At 35.2% G+C, this 18,514-nt stretch overlaps 1 protein-coding gene and 1 long non-coding RNA gene across 5 annotated transcripts in view; one reads left to right on the forward strand and one right to left on the reverse strand.

The window, feature by feature from the left end:
* The window catches only part of LOC107662253 (uncharacterized), a 9,728-nt gene extending 9,540 nt beyond the window's left edge, over positions 1–188 (reverse strand). Inside the window, exon 1 of the long non-coding RNA XR_001631199.1 lies at positions 92–188. This is a non-coding gene — a long non-coding RNA (uncharacterized LOC107662253). The remainder of the gene's footprint in view (positions 1–91) is intronic.
* Positions 1–18,514, forward strand: part of LOC107662227 (potassium/sodium hyperpolarization-activated cyclic nucleotide-gated channel 1-like) — a 112,871-nt gene that overhangs the window by 51,078 nt on the left and 43,279 nt on the right. For all 4 annotated transcript variants that reach the window (XM_016452184.1, XM_016452192.1, XM_016452177.1 and 1 more), the window contains exon 3: positions 3,902–4,063. In XM_016452184.1, the coding sequence (XP_016307670.1) occupies positions 3,902–4,063 (162 nt within the window). The remainder of the gene's footprint in view (positions 1–3,901; positions 4,064–18,514) is intronic.

Here is an 18,514-nt window from a genome sequence, read left to right on the forward strand (position 1 = left end):
ACATGTCTACGTCACTGTGTGGGAAGATTTGCATAACGCCGCCCAAATGTTCACGCAAAGAAAGAAGGCGTAACATTATTGTTGCTGCCACCGCCGCCGCCTTGTTGTGAAGGCGTTGTGTGTTTCATTGCAAAAGCGAAAATACTTTGTTTGGCCTTCCAAAAGCGGACACGACTAGAAATCAGTGGTTAAGTTGTATTTACAACACTGTTCCAGAACAGTTCAACCCAAACACACCCTTTAATTTCTGAACTGCTGCGATACGTACGTATAACAACCAAAGAAATACAGCGTTGCCAGATTCATATTCAAATTTCACATAATTTTGCAAAAAATGTCGCCACATGCACGTTTTTCTAATGAGCCTGGGTTGATCAAAATCATTACTTACTACTTGTTTAATATACATCTCTGGTCTTTTGTGTTCATCAGTGCATGTTATTCCAAATAGGAAAAATTTTTTATCTTTACCAAAGACAAATTCCTCTTATTTTCCAACCACTTTTTACAATTCATTCAATTCCCAATGGATAAAATCAAGTCCTGCCATACATTTTTACACCTTGAAAATCCTGTTTCACCAAGCAGTGTGTGTCACATTACGGGAGTAAAATGCAATTATATTGTTGTAAATATTCTATTTTTAGTCTAAGGTTAGTCTAAATGTAAAAAGAGACACTGTGAATTATATAACAACCACAGTCTCTTTTTCAGTTGACTACACCGAATAAACAGCAAAACAAAACAAGAATAAATGTGTATCTCTTCCGCGCACACACACACACACACACACACACACGCACACTCACACGCACACACACACTCCTCCTCTAACCCCCTATCCATTCCTCTGCAGTATTTCACTGCATTTAAAATTGCCACCCGCTTCCGTCTTGCCAAGTCTGATTTTTTAGGAATTCAAAGCCTTTCACCCCTCCGAGTCTCTGTTGTGCCAGCGCACAATGTAGTTTGCATATGACTAATTATCTGCCGTGTTTATATGTAATCTCATATCATTTCAGGCCATGTCCCCTGTTTTGTATCTCCTTCTCTCCTCTCCCTCTCGTTCTCTTGGCTCTTGGCTGTATCGCTCTTGTGAAACATAAACCAAATCTACCTTGGCTGAAAAGCATGCAAATATCCCAGGCGTTCACTAAGACAGACAAGGACTCTTGCAATTGTGTGTAAGAGCAGCTAATGTTACACGTAAGAGCCTGTGGGCGGCATTCTCAATGAAACCTCTAAAACAGTGTGGTGGGTCGTGACCAAAACAAGTAGCAGGTCTGCTCTGACAATGCTAAATGCAAATTATGAAAAGCAACTTACCATAAAATTGTGACAGCACAATAAGTTTGCTTTTAAAAGGGAGAAGAATCTCTTTTTTTATGTCAAAGGTACACACTTAAAAATAAAGGTTTCAAAAGAAACTTTTAGTGAAAAGTTTTTAAAAGAACCATTATTTTCTTAGTGTAAAGAACATTTGAATAAACTAAAGAACCCTTTTCCACTATTGAGAACCTTTTGGGTAATGTAAGTTTACATGTATGTTTATAGTTCTTCGTGGAACCATCAATGCTAATAAAGAACCTTTATTTTCAAGAGTGGATTCCATAGAACAACCATTTTTGGGTTCCCCTAACAACCTTTCAGTGAGCAGTTCTTAAAAGAACCTTTTTACACTATGAAGGACCTTTTGCACAAATGAAAGGATTCCATGGATGTTGAAGGTTCTTTTTGGAACCACCGAAACCAAAGACCTTTATTTTTTAGAGTGTATTTTGGTGCAGAATCATCTGTCACTTGGTAATATGGTACATTTTTAATATTTGGCCCAATGTTTGTTCCAATCTGGTAAATCACACTTTGAATCTTATGTATTGTCAAGTTTCCCATGTAGCCTATGTCAAGTTAATTATTTTGCTTATTGTTGATCCATTGCAGTTGATGGTTAAACAGGCCTAAGCTGGTTTTGGTTTGGTCTAGTTTAAAAGATCTGCCTTCTCAGCAGGAAAAAGCATCTCAAGATTGTTTTTAAAGACATTTTAGTGACTTTTATATGATGTGGCATCATGGTGAGTTTCCTCTCAATGTCTAATGTGAATTCTGGACCCTCAAGCAAAACCAATTGAGAACTGCTGCGAATTGTAGAACAGCCCTTTTCATTGCAGTTTTATTGATGCAGAGCTATTAAGTATCAGACCTTTTAGTAGGCGGAGATGAGATGGATAACACATCTCTTCTCGTGTTGACTGTTGTCTTTGGGGTCGAGCATAATTGTTTTGAATCCTCCAGGGCAGTGACTCGTCATTCAGCAAGACGCAGCGCTCCCGTGATGTTCGCTTTCTTCTCACTGCATTATTAGCAATATAAATCTACGAAGAGGTGAAAAGGCATGACATTCTCAGCTCTGTCTACATTCGTGATTCTCATCAACAAGGGAGATTAGAGCAGGAAACAGACTACAAGGCGTATCTAGTAGCTTTTCAGTCTTACAATTAAGTTGAGTTGTTATAGACAAAATGAAATCAAAATGTAGCCAATTTACTTTTTTAATAAATGTCACTGATTTTATTGTGCATGATTCATCAGTGCATGTTATACATACATAAAAAAATCTAAATTTAATTACTTTCTCTGAACTCTGAAATGACTTTCCTGTTGAATAAATCACCTGGGCATGTGGGATGGGAAATACAATAACAAAACAAATACATACTGTATATGCAGTGCAATATCATTTAGTTTATAGTTGGTAAGATTTTTTATATTTTAGAAATAAGTCTCTTATGCTCACCAAGGCTGCATTTATTTGATCAGAAATGCAGTTAAAAATAGTAATATTGTGAGATATTATTAAAATTTAAATATATTTTGAAATGTAATTTAATTACGTGATGGCAAAGCTGAATTTTCAGCAGCCATTACTCCGCTCTTTAGTGTCACATGACATACTGTTTTCTTAAAGGGATAGTTCACCCAAAAATGAAAATTCTGTAATTAAAGGGTTAGTTCACCCAAAAATGAAAATTAGTCCATAAAAAGGCATCCTAGGTGTATATGACTTTCTTCTTTCAGACGAATCCAGTCGGAGTTATATTAAAAATTGTCTTTGATCAAGCTGTTTCATGGCACTCAGCGTGTGTTGCATGCATCAGTCCAAAAGAAGTTAAATAAAAAGCGCCCATCCATAAAAAAAAGTGTCTCACACAGCTCCAAGATCAAAGACAATTTTTAATATAACTCCCGACTGGATTCGTCTGAAAGAAGAAAGTCATATACACCTAGGATGACTTGAGAGTGAGTAATTTATGGGCTAATTTTCATTTTTGGGTGAACTAACCCTTTAATTACTCTCCTTCATATCATTCCAAACCTGTAAGACCATTCATCTTCGGAACACAAATGAAGATATTTTTGATGAAATCCCAGAGCTTTCTACCACGTTCAAGGCCCAGAAAGGTAGTAAGGACATTGTTAAAATAGTTCATGTGACATCAGTGGTTCAACCATAATTTTATGAAGCTACGAGAATACTTTTTATAAGCAAAGAAAACAAAAATAATGACTTCTCTTCCGTGTCAGTCGACACGCGTTCACAAAAGTACCATGACGCATGTTGAACATGGACTATTTTAACGATGTCCTTACTACCTTTCTGGGCCTTGAACATGTCAGTTGCGTTGCTGTCTATGCAGGGTCAGAAAGCTCTTGGATTTCGTCAAAAACATTTTTTTCCATGTTCCAAAGATGAACGAAGGTTTTACGGGTTTGGAACAACATGAGGGTGAGTAATTAATGACAGAATTTTCATTTTTGGGTGAACTTTAATATGCAAGATAATGATTTTTGTTATTCAACAAAACGCCATCCTGATCTTTTTCTCCTTGTGTTCCTCCTTCAGATTTTTCATATGACGTATGACCTGGCGAGTGCAGTGGTAAGAATCTTTAATCTGATTGGCATGATGTTGTTGCTGTGTCACTGGGACGGATGCCTGCAGTTTCTGGTGCCTCTCCTGCAAGACTTCCCTCCTGATTGCTGGGTGTCGCTAAACGGTATGGTTGTAAGTATTCAAAACTTTTCATTACTCTTTCAGAACCATTTTCTGGTTTTATTTTGAACTACACATTGGATCAGGTCAAAATGATCATTTGATCAGTGGACAAGAAAATGATTTAGTGAAAATGTTCTCTAAATGTTTAACTGTTCTTCATTAAGAGACTTAATAATGACAGTAAATATATGCCGCGTTCACATAGTGTCAGAATTACCGTAATTACAAGATGACAACTCAGATCCAGATCGCGGGACTTAGAAATGATTTGTTTCTATGGCAACTTTTACAGATCCAAGAGCGGCTTTGTTGGTTATGACAGCAAAATACTTAATCACTACATGAATTCACCTTCTGTGAAATACAGAAGAACAAAGAGAGCACCTGCTAACACTGGTAATAATAAAATGGCATATCAAACTGAAATATGTGTAGAGGTTGTTACCTAGCTGTTCGTCTGACTGTCTGATGCATAATGCATACAAAACTGGAAAGCACTTGTGAAAATCGTAAGCTTCAATCAGATTGCCTTTGCAGCATAGCTTTTAAGGGGTCAGGGATGTTTTTACAATTCTGCCGGGACCAAAATCGTGACCTCCGTGAAGTTGGCACCCCATAAAAAGAAATAATCATCAAAACTATGAGTGCTCGATTTGTGCCGTGAAAAGAAATCCTGGTTAAATAGGCCTATTTAAAAGGGGGAAAACAGAAGCACTTAATAATCCATTATCTATAGGCTATATGTAACTGTAATTGCATGGTATTACTGCATTTAACAGCTAATATTATTATATTATAATATTATGTTAAAGTTTTTCTGTCCCCCTTACAAACGATTATTTATCGCACTGCATAAGAAAACAAAAAGAACATAATGGACTGTAGAAAAAGGAAGTTAGTGAAAACTTGGAGCTGACTAAACTTACAATTTTAAGGCAACACAAACACTATTTTTTAAAACTCTGCGGCCTCGCTAAACGGGGTGGAGAGTAAAGTTCCCGTTATATTTAAGAAGAGGTCATGGTTACATTGTTTCTTTTAACGGCACAAATCAGCACTGATCGAGCACAAATGAACGGGTTTTGATGATTATTTCTTTTTATGGGGTGCCAACTTCACGGAGGTAAAATACCGTCTTAACCTGTGTTAAAATTCTGAGTGCTTGTGAGGAAAATCTAATCATTAAATTAGTTTGCCAGTTGAAAAAAAATTGAGGGAATTAGTAACAAATAAACTAGATATTTCACAGGCAGAATTACATACGCTATCATTCAAAAGTCTGGGGTCAGTAAGATTTTTGTTTTTCAAAAAAAAAATTTTTTTATTCTGCAAGAATGCATTGAATTACCGTAATTACAATTTAAATCAAAAGTGACAGTAAAGAAGACTTAAAATTGTTTACAAAAAACTCAAATAAACACTCAAAATCACAAATGTTAATTTTGAGTTTTATATTTATCAAAAATCCTGAGGAAAAAAAACATTGATAATTTAAATAAATAAATAAATAAATTCTTGAGCAGGAAATCAGCAAATTAGAATGAATAATTTACGTTACAAAATTACATTTTAAAATATATTAAAATAGAAATATTTTCTTTTTAATTTTGTAATAATATTTGACAATATTACTGTTTTTTTCTGTATTTTGATCAAATAAATGCAGCATTGATGAACATAAGAGACTTTTTTTCAAAAACATTAAATCATATGGACCCAAGATGTTTAAATGGTAGTATAATGTGATTTATGTTTTGATTTGTATATGTGAAATAATACAGTAAGTGCCTAGTTCATCTAGACAATCAAAAGTTCTAAACACAAAGCTTACACACAAACTCTCTTCCTGTCTAAGTGGGCAGTTTTTGGCCAGAATAAGCTGCAATGTGCAATGCAATGTGTCAATAGCTATTACAGTTACAGTAAATCCACTGCAGTTTTTGGTGGTTTTACATGATGTCACAACATAGAAGTGGGGAAATTGAGAGAATTTCTTAGCAGTCAGAGTTTCAAACTTTAATGTGTTTGACAAAGTCATGAACAAACATCTGAACCTACTTACACAACGTGATTGCAGCAATAATCTCACCACTTCGTCGACATAATGTTTTACGAAATCAAAAAGGAAAAAAGTTGAAGATTTGGACTTGCACGTCCCATTACTTTTAAAATCCAAGAGGCACTGGGCAGAACATTTGACACTTGACCTTTATCAAATGAGAGCTGTTCAGCTAATCAGGACAGATGGCTCGCTGCAGTTTTTCACCGCACATCATGTTGGTGCTAAATGGATGTTAAAATGCCAAGATCATTTTTTTACTTCTCCCAGCTTTTTCGAATGAGTTCAACTCACATTCCAGGTCAAATTGCTGTGCTGGTAAAAGCATTAGGCTTTTTTAGTTCAAGGCCAAATGTGTCACGCTGTTTTAGGAAGTCAGATTTCTCTCATTTTCCGCTAACAAAAATTATGCATTCACTTTGAAAGCGTGCGCAGAGATCAGCAGACGGCCTGTAATGGGCATGTGCAAATCTCTTTGCATATTCGTCTGAGCCTTTTAGCTTGGCATCACATTGGATAACAGTCTTGGGTGGTGGTGGTGGGGTGATAAGGCTGTTCGCAGTTACGCAACCATATCCCCTCAAGTGCTATGGGGTTCAATCTACCTTTGAGGTGCTCTATGTGATGCTGCAGACCCCTCAGCTCTAGAGGGCCTTACCGGGAATCAATGATAGTCGTGCTTTGAAATGTTGCGAAACCCATGGCTATGTTGAACGTGACATTTCTGACAAATTAAAGTCGCTCTGTGATGAGCGTTGAGAAGCCTTAGCTGTGTCTGTTTTATCTCAAAAACATTTTACATCACGCACACTATTTGCCTCTTCATATCAGATGAAATAGATGGAAAGTATGCATACAATAACATCCAAGAAAACAAAGCTAAGCTAAGTCGACCCCTCGGCTCTGGAGGGCCTTACCGGGAATCGTTGATAGTCGTGTTTTGAAATGTTGCGAAACCTCTGGCTATGTTGAACGTGACATTTCTGACAAATTAAAGACGCTTGAGAAGCCTTAGCTCTGTCTGTTTTACCTCAGAAACATTGTATGTCATTTTACCTCCATCTCAGATGAAACCGATGGAAATTATGCATACAGCAACATCCAAGAAAACAAAGCTAAGCGAAGTCCTTTGTTATAGCTTTAATGCTTACAGGAAGTGACATTACTGTGCTCCAAATATGTTTTTTTTTTTTTTTTCGATTCTAAACATGAAAATGCACTTCGAGTCTTTCTAAAGCTAAAGAAGAGGTCAAACGCTTGTGGCGTTTCACTGCAGTTTGATGCGATAGGAGATTGATATTGCCCCTTGTGGCTCTGATTTAAAATTCTAGCCTCAGGTTTCTTATTTTTTCCTTTTTAACCAGAGAATGAAAACTTATTGCAGTACATAAACACTTGAGATCTGTTACAAAACCTAGTGAGTTGCCTATCTAGACAGCATTTACAAAAAAAAAAACATATGATGGCTGTTCCAAAATCATAATGTTCCAAATTAGTTAAAACAGTTTTAATGCTGCCTTCACATCCTTCTGGGAAGTTCTGCTCACAAGCCTAGAAGTCATAATTACAATGTGCTTGCAAGTGAAAAAGTTGATGTGCGCATTTCTTTTTCACTTCAGCAAAAACGCTAGATGTTTTATGACTAATGCAACAAAATGAAAAGCAAATGACGCACACTGAGTGTGTTAATGCTTATCTTCATGTTTTATCCTGTGGAGCCACAGCTGATGTTGGGAAATGTAATATAATGTAATGTAAATGGGTGTCCGTAAGATTTTTGAATGTTTTTCGAAAGAAGCATCATATCCTTAACAAGGCTGCATTTATTTAATCAAAAATATGGTTTAAAAAATAAAATATAAATATATATAAAATATGAATAAAAAAGAAGTAATATTGTGAAATAATATTACAAATTTAAAATAGCTATTTTCTTATAGAATATATTTCAAAATATATTTTATTCCTGTAATGCAAAGCTTAATTTTCAGCATCATTACTCCAGTCTTCAGTGTCACATCATCCTTCAAAAATCATTCTAATATGCTGATTTACTACCCAAGAAGCTTTTCTTATTATTATTATCAATTTTCAATATTTTTTTTTCAGGATTCTTTGATGAATAGCAAGTTTCATTTATTTGAAATCTACATTTTTGCAACAATGTAACAATGTTTTTATGGTCTCTTTTGATCAATTCAATGCATCCTTGATTAATAAAAGTATTTAACAATCAATCAATCAATCAATCTTTCTGATCCCAAACTTGGTTTTGTATAATCACAATTCTGTAATCAATATTTACAATGAAAACATTCCAATTTCTATGCCACTAGTGTCAACAAATGTAAAATAAGGACAGTGAAACTTGTTTTCAAACTTTGAGCTTGTGTAAATATGATCATTCCGTCATAACTTGTCTCTTGAAATGTCAGTCGCCTACAAACATGCACATCAACCACGACTACTGAATGCAGATCGCTTAATATTGTAAAAGTCAATTGTGCCAGGGTTCATTCTCTTAAAATGAGCTTTTGTTATTGAGTCATCAATTCTGCAGGTGTTTTGATGCGACATTTCCTCAGCGAGGGGTTTCTAAACTGATAGAGATGCACCACCTCCTCCTTTCTGTAAATTATATCAAGACTGCATCATGATTTTCCATCTGTCTCATTCCCCTGGGCTTGGTTCAGATAAATGCCACAACCAGAAAATCATAACAGAAACAAACAGAAAATCAAAAGCCGGGGAAAGTGTTTTGTTTTACTTTTCTGTACACATCCATTTTTATGTACCTTCTTAGTCTAGGTGCATTTTCCTCCCTCTCTCCTTCCCTCAGCATCTTTGTGTGACTTTGAATCAATGACCTCCCTGTTTACCTCTGCACCACTTTCTCCTCCCAAAAAAATCAATGCAGATGAAAAATGAGCAAAGATTCCCGGTGCTGTCTTTTCCCCGTGCACGGATGGGGGTCCCAGAGGGAGGCAGTGGCCCTGCTGCTCAGTAATTCAGGGTTTAGGCGGGTGAAGTGAAGAAGAGGATATAATGCCCTGGCGGGGGCGTGCTAATTGGGACATTGAGTCGGAACAGACAGGAGGCGACACCGATTGTGTTACTGGCCAGGCTGTCGGGTTAATTTAGCCATCAGAGAGGTTAGAGTTGGAGGAACGTCTGGGGATCTCGACATGCCTCCCTCAGCAGAAGTGAATGTAACTTTAACGTCCCCATGAAATCAAAATTAAAGTGTTTTGGGTGTTAGTATCAATATGTTAGTCTTAAGGTTATCTATAAGGCAGTGTGCTCCAAAACAGTGACAAAATTCGCATTTAGAAGATATAAGCATTCAAAGCTTGCAGTTCGTCACTTCCACCAAAACGGCTCAACGATTTTTTTTGACGTCACATCATACTTCAGCTCCTCATCAAACTTTCTGTCCAATCAAATGCTCTCTAGAATCCGAAGCGCCCGGCCCCTACACTATAAAATAGACGCTGAAGCCGCAGCTGAAATCGGTCACTTGTCCACAGAATTAGTATTTTCTGTACAGTGAATGGCACGTAGTGCACTATATAGGGGACAGGGAACGATTCAAACAGTGTAAATATGCTTTCCATTGAGGAAAAAAAGAAGTCTGGTTTCGCGCTGTGTCATGCTAACCACCGCACCGCACACACACTCTGCTCCGGTCCAGAGACACGATAGCACGGAGCGGATCACATGCGCGAGTCGGCACAGACCACAAAATGTATCTGAGCTATTTGAATTCTACACAGAATGTTATATTTTATAGCAATATGGATGAGATTGTGGCTGGCATACCCTGTCAAATGCGGCTTTACGGAGCTCAACGGCTCTGAACGGCTCTAGCCAAGCTGTTATATAAACGAACGCTATTGGCTATTTTAAAAAGGGGCGGGGCTGCTTGATATGTCCCGCCCTGTCTTCCTGTTTCAGTTAAAATGACATCAGCACGCTGTGTGTTTCTAAGCATTTCAGGGAACCTTTAAATCACTGTATAACTCATTATTTGAAAGAAATAGTACAAGATGGGTTATATATTCCACACTTGTAGTTTTCCCCCTAAAGTCCTCTTATATTGTTATGTAACTGTCATAATGTTCCGTAATGCCTTATACTAATACTTCCATAATGCTCCGTCCATAATGTTGAAACTGTCATTTCATATTCCGGGTCTGTTTGGACCCGAAGAATAATACTTTTATAAAACAGTCATAACTTAATATTTTACATATTCAAAACTAAAACCATATTGTTTTTGATCAATATTTTTTTTTATTTTTATTGATGAGAACTTTTATTTGAAAGCATTATATGAAATTTATAGGAACATATAATCTGCGAACTATTGAAATAATGGAATTAATTTATAACTCACGATTGCTCAAAAAGAGTCCAAATTTATGAAACCTATATATATATTTCTAACAAAACAGCATCTGAAAAGTTTTCAAACAAAATAAATTCATTTTACTTGCATAAACGTTTCACTCAATATTTTTTTTTTTTTTTTATTGATGAGAACTTTTATTTGAAAGCATTATATGAAATTTATAGGAACATATAATCTGAGAACTATTGAAATAATGGAATTAATTTATAACTCACGATTGCTCAAAAAGAGTCCAAATTTATGAAACCTATATATATATTTCTAACAAAACAGCATCTGAAAAGTTTTCAAACAAAATAAATTCATTTTACTTGCATAAACGTTTCACTTTCAGATGAAAAAGCGATCAGTTTTTCATACTGCAATGGTTCGCCAGTAGGCGTACATATTTGAAAAAAAAAAATGTGTGAATATAACTTCATACTAAATTGTATTTTTGGATTATTAGGTATTTTTTGGCACCTAATAGTAATTCATACATACCTGGGTCCAAAATGGCTTAACACAATTTTTTTTTAATGCTTTTATGTCTTTAAAAAATATTGGAAAAAATCTGGGGAACAAAACAAAATTGTGTTTTCAAGGTCTTAAAGCATTTGCGAAGTTTTGATCGCTTGCTAAAAACTGCATTTTTGTAGACATTTATGCGCATCTCTTCTGGGTCAAAATGGGCACAAATGTGTTTTGAGGGTTTAAGGTTTCCTGCACTAAAAACAGACATAATTCATGTCAGAAATGCCCAAATTGTGAGACCTACAATCAGTAAAAATATTCAGATCTTTAGAGCTTTTACAAGGTTAGCTCTTCCATTGTTACTGTGTATGTCTATAATTTTTACCATTATTAAATGTGGATAAATGAACATCATGCATTATAGAACAATATTAAATTAATTTGAAATCTTTTATCTAGTTGAATAAGTATGCAATACTGTATTAGACAAGCTTGTAACCTATGTTTCAGTAAAACATACTGAGAACCTTCTGAGAAGTTGTGAAGTGCATCTTTCCATCAGTCAGCGTCCACTCAATACTTTTGGAGTGCTTGATGCACAATGATAGCTGCAGGACCTACATGCTGGACAAGGACCACAGAGAGATGATTCACAGGCTTTTACCACCAGGTCATTTCACACGGGATTACTTTTACCAGTGGATATTTCTTCAAAATATTTGTGTAGACGGTAAAGAACACTACTGTAGGACACTTTACTGGCATAAGGACGCACAGACCATAAAAAAGTCTGAAAGAAATGACTGGTGTAGCCAATTCAAAATCAATGAAATCAGTAAAATCACAGAGAATTTGATCATCATCGCTCTTTAAGTTACTGATGCTCATTTTGAACACATTCAAAGCTAATTGATGCAAAGTAACACTGTAGATTTCCTCCCATTAAGTACATAATTAATGATTGTATAACAAAAAAGATAATTATGCTAAGAGTTTATTCACTTGAGCTATTCACAAAGGTTTTTTGCATAAAGGATGTGAAAGAGTGATTATGAACCAGCAGTGGCAACAGCCAAACCAACAAAGGTTTTGTGGGAAACACTGTCCATAAATCACATTTCTAACACAAGCCCTCTGCAAAAACACAGTGCAAAGAAGAAACATCAATAACTATAATTGTTTTCCACATAATAAATAATAAATGAGTTTTTAATTGAATGATGTGTTGCACGCAGAGTTCTTCTGTACATGTGACTCGGTCATGAATTTTGCATTACTGTCCGCACTACTGCTGCCAAACATTAATGAGACGCTTCATTTGATCTTCTGTACATAAAATAATCCATAGCATTCCCATGGATGCCTGTAATAAATCATTTGAATACAACTCATGCAAACCGTAGAAAATGGTCGGAGTATTTGGAAAATCAAGTTGGAATTGCAATTTAATTTGAGTGGTGCAGAAATTATACTTTTCACATTTAAAGATTTTATCCAGATCATGAGTTCTATCAAGTTATATCTACATCAGGACAGTAAAGCACCTCCAAAAAGGTCCTAAACACTTCTAGGTCTCAGGGAACATTCATACTGACATACATTTTTTTTTTGCTCATTTCCATAAAACTCTGCTCAATAGTTGCCTCAAATCACCAAATCTCATTGAAAATTTAAACCTTGTTGCTGTGAAAGTTAACATTTTCATATTTAAACTCTCTATTCAAAATATAAAATCAAAAAGAATTGCATCATCTGAATAGAACTTTTGTTTAATATTTAAAAAAAAGTTTAGAATTTAATGAAAGCTTATTTAAAGGTAAAAATTACCGAAAAATTATTAATATAAATGTATAATATATATGTTAAATAACTTTTTATATGTATATATGGGGTCAGTAAGATTTTTATTCGTTGCCTCAAATCACCAGATCTAATCGAAAATTCATTTCATAAACTTGCATATTGCTTTTATTTTTAAACTCTATATTCACTTTCATATTTAGATAGTTTTATATTTAAACTCTCTATTCTACATGCTCTATTCAAAATGTTTCTTTCAGGTCCCAGATTATCCATAAATGATCATATGTGAAAACACTTAAATTAAATTAAATTAAATTAAATTAAATTAAATTAAATTAAATTAAATTAAATTAAATTACATTTTATTAAATTAAATTAAATTAAATTACATTTTGAAAAATGTAAAATGTTTAAAAAAAAATGACAAAAAAAACAACAAATAAAAAAAAAACAATATATATGCATGTGTATATACTGTTATTTGTTTGTTCTGAATATATAAAATTGATATCCTGAATAATATATAATTTTATGTATACTGCAATTCTTCATATTTTTTTTTCTCCTGGATGTAGTATAATGTGTGTGTAGTTTTACCTCAGGGACGGACTACATGTGATCTTATACCGCTCTCTCAGCACACGCTGTCTGCTGTCACCTGATTGGTTCACGCTTGAATAGCTGGATATTAACCTGGGTTGTGTGGGTGTGAGAGCGAGCGAGTGAGAGAGACAGAAAGAGAGGGAGGGGGATATAAAAATATTTTCTACACACCTTTAGACAACACTCACCTCATGTTAAGACAAAAAGGTTGGTGTAGTAGTGACACTAAAAGCCCACTGGCCTCTCCGAGCGCAATTTTAATCAGCTCTTGTTTTGTATTTTTAATCTTTCGTTTCTTTGGCTGTGGCCATATTTCTCTCGTTTAAACCATTATTTCAAATGCCAGTCTAAACAGTAAGGGCATCTCATATGTTACCTTTGCACAAAATCGTGACTATTGCCTCTGCTATAAATAACCACAGATGCATAACCACACACACATATCCCAGAGGGCTCTCTGTGTGTCTGTGGATTGGATGGTTTGTTTTGGTGTTAAAGGTGACGTAATTACGTAGGTTGGGTGTGAGCGATCAATCTAAGAGCTGCTATATGGGACAGGTTTATGTGTGTTGAGTAACAGGCCACTGGTCTTTCACTGTAATCACCAGACATGATAACAAACCCTGTAAAAGCCCCAAAGACTAGAATAGAGCACACCAGTTGGGTTTATTCTATTTAGTTTATCCACAGAGGAACTGATTTTTAGCAATGGTGTATAACCCTTTCAAGACAGACCTACCATGAGCTCCAAGCAAATATATGCTGCTGTAGCCCCAAGTGTGATTTCAACTTTACTTTTTAAGTTTTTGATACAAATTCTGGTTTATTTACAAATTCCCAGTGCAGAATTAAACCACCCCCAATCCTTATAGGAGATCCACCAATCAGAGAAGCTCTTGTTACCATGGAAACGGTAATAGCAGCTCAGTAACGGCTACCCACTCCCATGAAGCATTGCAAATGACCCTACCAACACTGAATAAATTATTTTATTTTAAACAAATAGTTTGAATGAATAATTAAAGTGACTATGTGAATAAGTCATTTTCAAACCAAAGAGCTTTCTTTTGGCCAAAGCAATAAATCCGCCAAACCGACATTGCAAAAAACCCATTGCGAAATCTGCATGGGGAAATCGTTCTCCCTCACATGAATTTCCCACTGGATTCCTATTAAAATGACCAGATTTTACCAGCAAAAATTCACCAAACAATGATAAATGTGATTGCACTTTAAGAGAGTCATTTGCTTTGGTCATGAATGAATGATTTAGTCATCTGAAAGAATCTGTTAAGTAAATGATTCAGTGAATCACTCATTGAAAGGCAGTCATTTGTTTTGGTTGTGAATGAATTAGTGTTTTTGAATGAATAAGTTGAGTAACTGATTCAGTGAATCACTCATTGAGACAGTCCCTTGTGTTGGTCATGAATGAATCAGTATATTGAATGAATCAGTTCAGCAAATGATTCAGTGATTAATTCAAAAAACAAAAACAACAACAACAAAAAAAAACAGTCACTTACTGATATAACAAAGTGACAAGCAGAATGAGTCAGTGAAAATAGCATTGTCCAAACAATGTCCTGTTGTTTCAGATTAGAGTTTTTCCCTTTGCAATGCTTCATTCATTGCCTAGTTCATTCCCTCATAAAAAAATGTAAACACACAAGCTCATTCCTTTTGTCTTTTTCTTCAGTTTTCAAATGTTTTTTCATGTCAACAAAATGCTGCAATGTTCTCATTTATCTTGGAGCCTATGGAGACAATAAATAGGAAAAATATTACTGGAACAAAGACTGATGAATAGATTCACAAAAACATACAAATTCACAATGAAATATATACACATTTTTCTATTTTGTTCTGTACGCACGAGCATACAAAAAGAAACCCATCTGACCCCTCTGAAGAGAGCAAGAGCCTATAATATGTATTAAATCCAGTAATATCATGTAGCCCACAAATTCCTTAAGTCCTCTTATCTCCCGCATATGGCTCTTGATCTTCTATAATGCTGAATTAAGAAGAATATCATTACTGTACTCTCTAAATGACCCCTGTTTTCTGGAAACGCTTTGAAACTTGTGGCTAGTTAAAGCAATAAGGCGGAAAGAAGCAGAAATATGGATGTGTGTGGCCTTTTGATAAGTGTGTGTGTGTGTGTGTTTTAGGAAAAGACTGAACCTCATTTGAATTTTTATTGCACAATAGCTCATCAGAGGAGAAAAGCCCAATAGAACAAAGGTGATTTCCAGCTTATTTATAATAAGAAGCGCTACTACCTGAGTCATTATCTTCCTGCTTAAACTTCTCACCCACAATGCATGGCATAATGTACACTGTAAGCTCCAACGGTATCCTCCCCTATTCTCAGTGAAGTTTTTGTCCTAAATGCATGTAAAAGGCCAATGTCTATTAGGAATAAAGAGGTTACTTTTTGCTGCAGGTGGGCTTGGATAGGGGGCGCTGTTTTTCCACTTGCATTTTTATGGTGAAGATAACAACAAAGCTATGTTTTAATAGTATACTGCTTTTTACAGTATGTATACTGGGCACAGTATGTCAGCGTTATTTTAGCATAATTGAGGTGCTATTATAGTTTTTAATAATATTTTGAATCATTTTAGTAGTTTAATTTTGTTATATTCCGTTATGTAAAAATGATTTCAGTTTTTTTGTTATTTTAGAACATCGAGTTAAACTAAATTAAAATGTTGCCTTGCACTTTTTTCATAGTTTGTAGTTTTAGTTAAATATAGCAGTATGCAAATTTTGTATTATCAATATCTTGAAAAGCTACAACTTAGTGACCAGAGCAGGTTGCATAAAATACCACACAATGCAGTAATATCAGCTGTTGTTTACCATTTTGACTCATTATTTGATCGGACTACTGAGAGGTTTTTACACAAACCAGGAAATGCAAAAAAATACCTGCTTTTATTTCAGGTATAGCATACTACTGTTCATCATTTATTAATGCAAACTACTTTGTTTCACATACTACTTACTTAATAGGCTGTAATCAGTGTATACTGCACAGTATCTGCATACTGTGAACAATATGCTAGTATTCCATTATGAACAAAAGACTGCATTTCCCAAGGCAATTATAAAGAGACGATCATAATGAGTCGTCATTTTGTGAGAGATTATGAGAGTAGATAACATTGCAGAAAACCAAATTAGAAGGAGTAAGAGATCATTAATCCTCTCAGGTTTATGAAAAGTAAATAGTCCTAAACAAAAGGAAAAACATAGCTTTGTCTTTTTGTCATATACTCAAGGCACAAAGGCGGACCAGAATATGCAGGGCCAGATGTTTGGAAATCTTTTGTCTTAATCATGATGTTTAAACCCTTTTTAAGTGTTTAGCAAGTCCCTAACTGGATTACATTAACGGAAATGCGATTTGGTTTGTAAAAATTTATTTTAAATTGATTTATGTTAAGTTCTATCAATAGTATCTGTGTCGATTACCACAGAAAACAGTTTTGTCAACAAGCAAAAAAATGCTTTGACCGAAATATACAGAATTTCAAACCACAAACCAGTTTATGATTGACAGGTTTGTGTTTTGAAATGGTGTACATTTACATGAGACACTAGTCAAAACTGTTTTCTGTGGTAATCGACCGCCTCAGATGCTGTTGATAAAGCTTAAACTGTGTGTAACGGGCAATGGTCCTTTAACTTTGATTTCCATCAGTTTTGCTGTGTCTCCTGAGATGCTGCCAAATCAATAGCTCACACTTTTATTTAATAAAGTCTCCTTGTTATAGTAATTAATTACCAGATGTAAGGGATAAAACAGGGATCTGTTTGGGTGCCGGTAAAAGATTGCTTTTAATTCTCAAGAGGTCTGTTGAGACGATTGCTTGGCCTTTCGTTTTATCTCACACGTCACTTTAGATAGCTCAGCTGACATCCATCAGGAGAATTACAGAGGGGAGAGAAGAAGAAAAACAGATTGGTTAAGAAGGTAGAAGGAGATAGATAGAGGGAGAAACCAGAAGATAAAAAGAGGAGAAGAGCTGCTAGTTGACAGTGAACCCGGAAAACCATCCAGTGTTGAAAAGACACACAAGAGTCACAGTTTTCATAAATTAAAGATTGTGGTCCTGGGCAAAACACAACACAACACAACACAACACAACACAACACAACACAACTTTAATACAAATAAAACTATTTTCAAACAAATTTAATTTCAGCAAAGTAAAGTAATAAAATGTAATATTTGCTGCATTTATTATTTTCATTTGCAGTCAAATTTTATAATTTTTTTTATTTTAAATAATTATCATTGCATGTTTTCTCAGTCATAAAATGCAGCTTTTTAGCACAACCCGTCCCATAATAAACATTAATTAAACATGAAAAATAAAAGGAAATGTGAGTTTCAGAAAACAATATGGTGCTCTGAGTGCTTTTTTTGTAGTATGTTAACTTCCTCCCCTTAATTCTTTTGTCTTTTCCAACTTCATTATTTTAGAAGCACATACACTGTTAAAATAACTGAAACAGGGTTCAGTGACCAATCAAAAGATCTTTCACTCTCTACACTTTCCGTGTATAAACGAACATTCAGAAGATTAAGAAAATGACATAGCCTACTGCATGCTCAGATGCAAATGTCTCTTCAGGTGGAGGTGGTTTATTCGAGCCCCTGCATTACCCTTTTCTGATACACTGGGCCTGGTAACGTAGCGTGTGATTAGCTGGAATGGTGGAATTGGATTGAATTTCAATTACTGCATGTCTGGTCACGTCTGAGAGAGTCACACCTGGGTGAGGAGAGCGGCCACACGTTCACAGTCACACAAGGGCCACGGCTCTGATACGCTGGAGAAAGAACTTCACAGGTTTGCGACGCCACTTTGATTTTCATTGTTGAACAGGTCAAAGAATTTTCCACACGAAGAAGAGCACAAATTTGTGAAAGGAAATGTGTATGTGTCAACAGTGCTGGAGCAACTAGCTAAACATAACAGCGCTATTAGCTTAGCTATTACTAGGCTAACTATATTACTTTGAAAAATTGTTTATATCCCTGAATAATCCCTTAACCATGGTAAAATCATGGTAACACTGCCTCTCATGGCTTATTTTTTTATTATTCTGAGTG

Source organism: Sinocyclocheilus anshuiensis, unplaced genomic scaffold, assembly GCF_001515605.1.
Source record: "Sinocyclocheilus anshuiensis isolate Anshui unplaced genomic scaffold, SAMN03320099.WGS_v1.1 scaffold457, whole genome shotgun sequence".
Classification (NCBI taxonomy): domain Eukaryota; kingdom Metazoa; phylum Chordata; class Actinopteri; order Cypriniformes; family Cyprinidae; genus Sinocyclocheilus; species Sinocyclocheilus anshuiensis.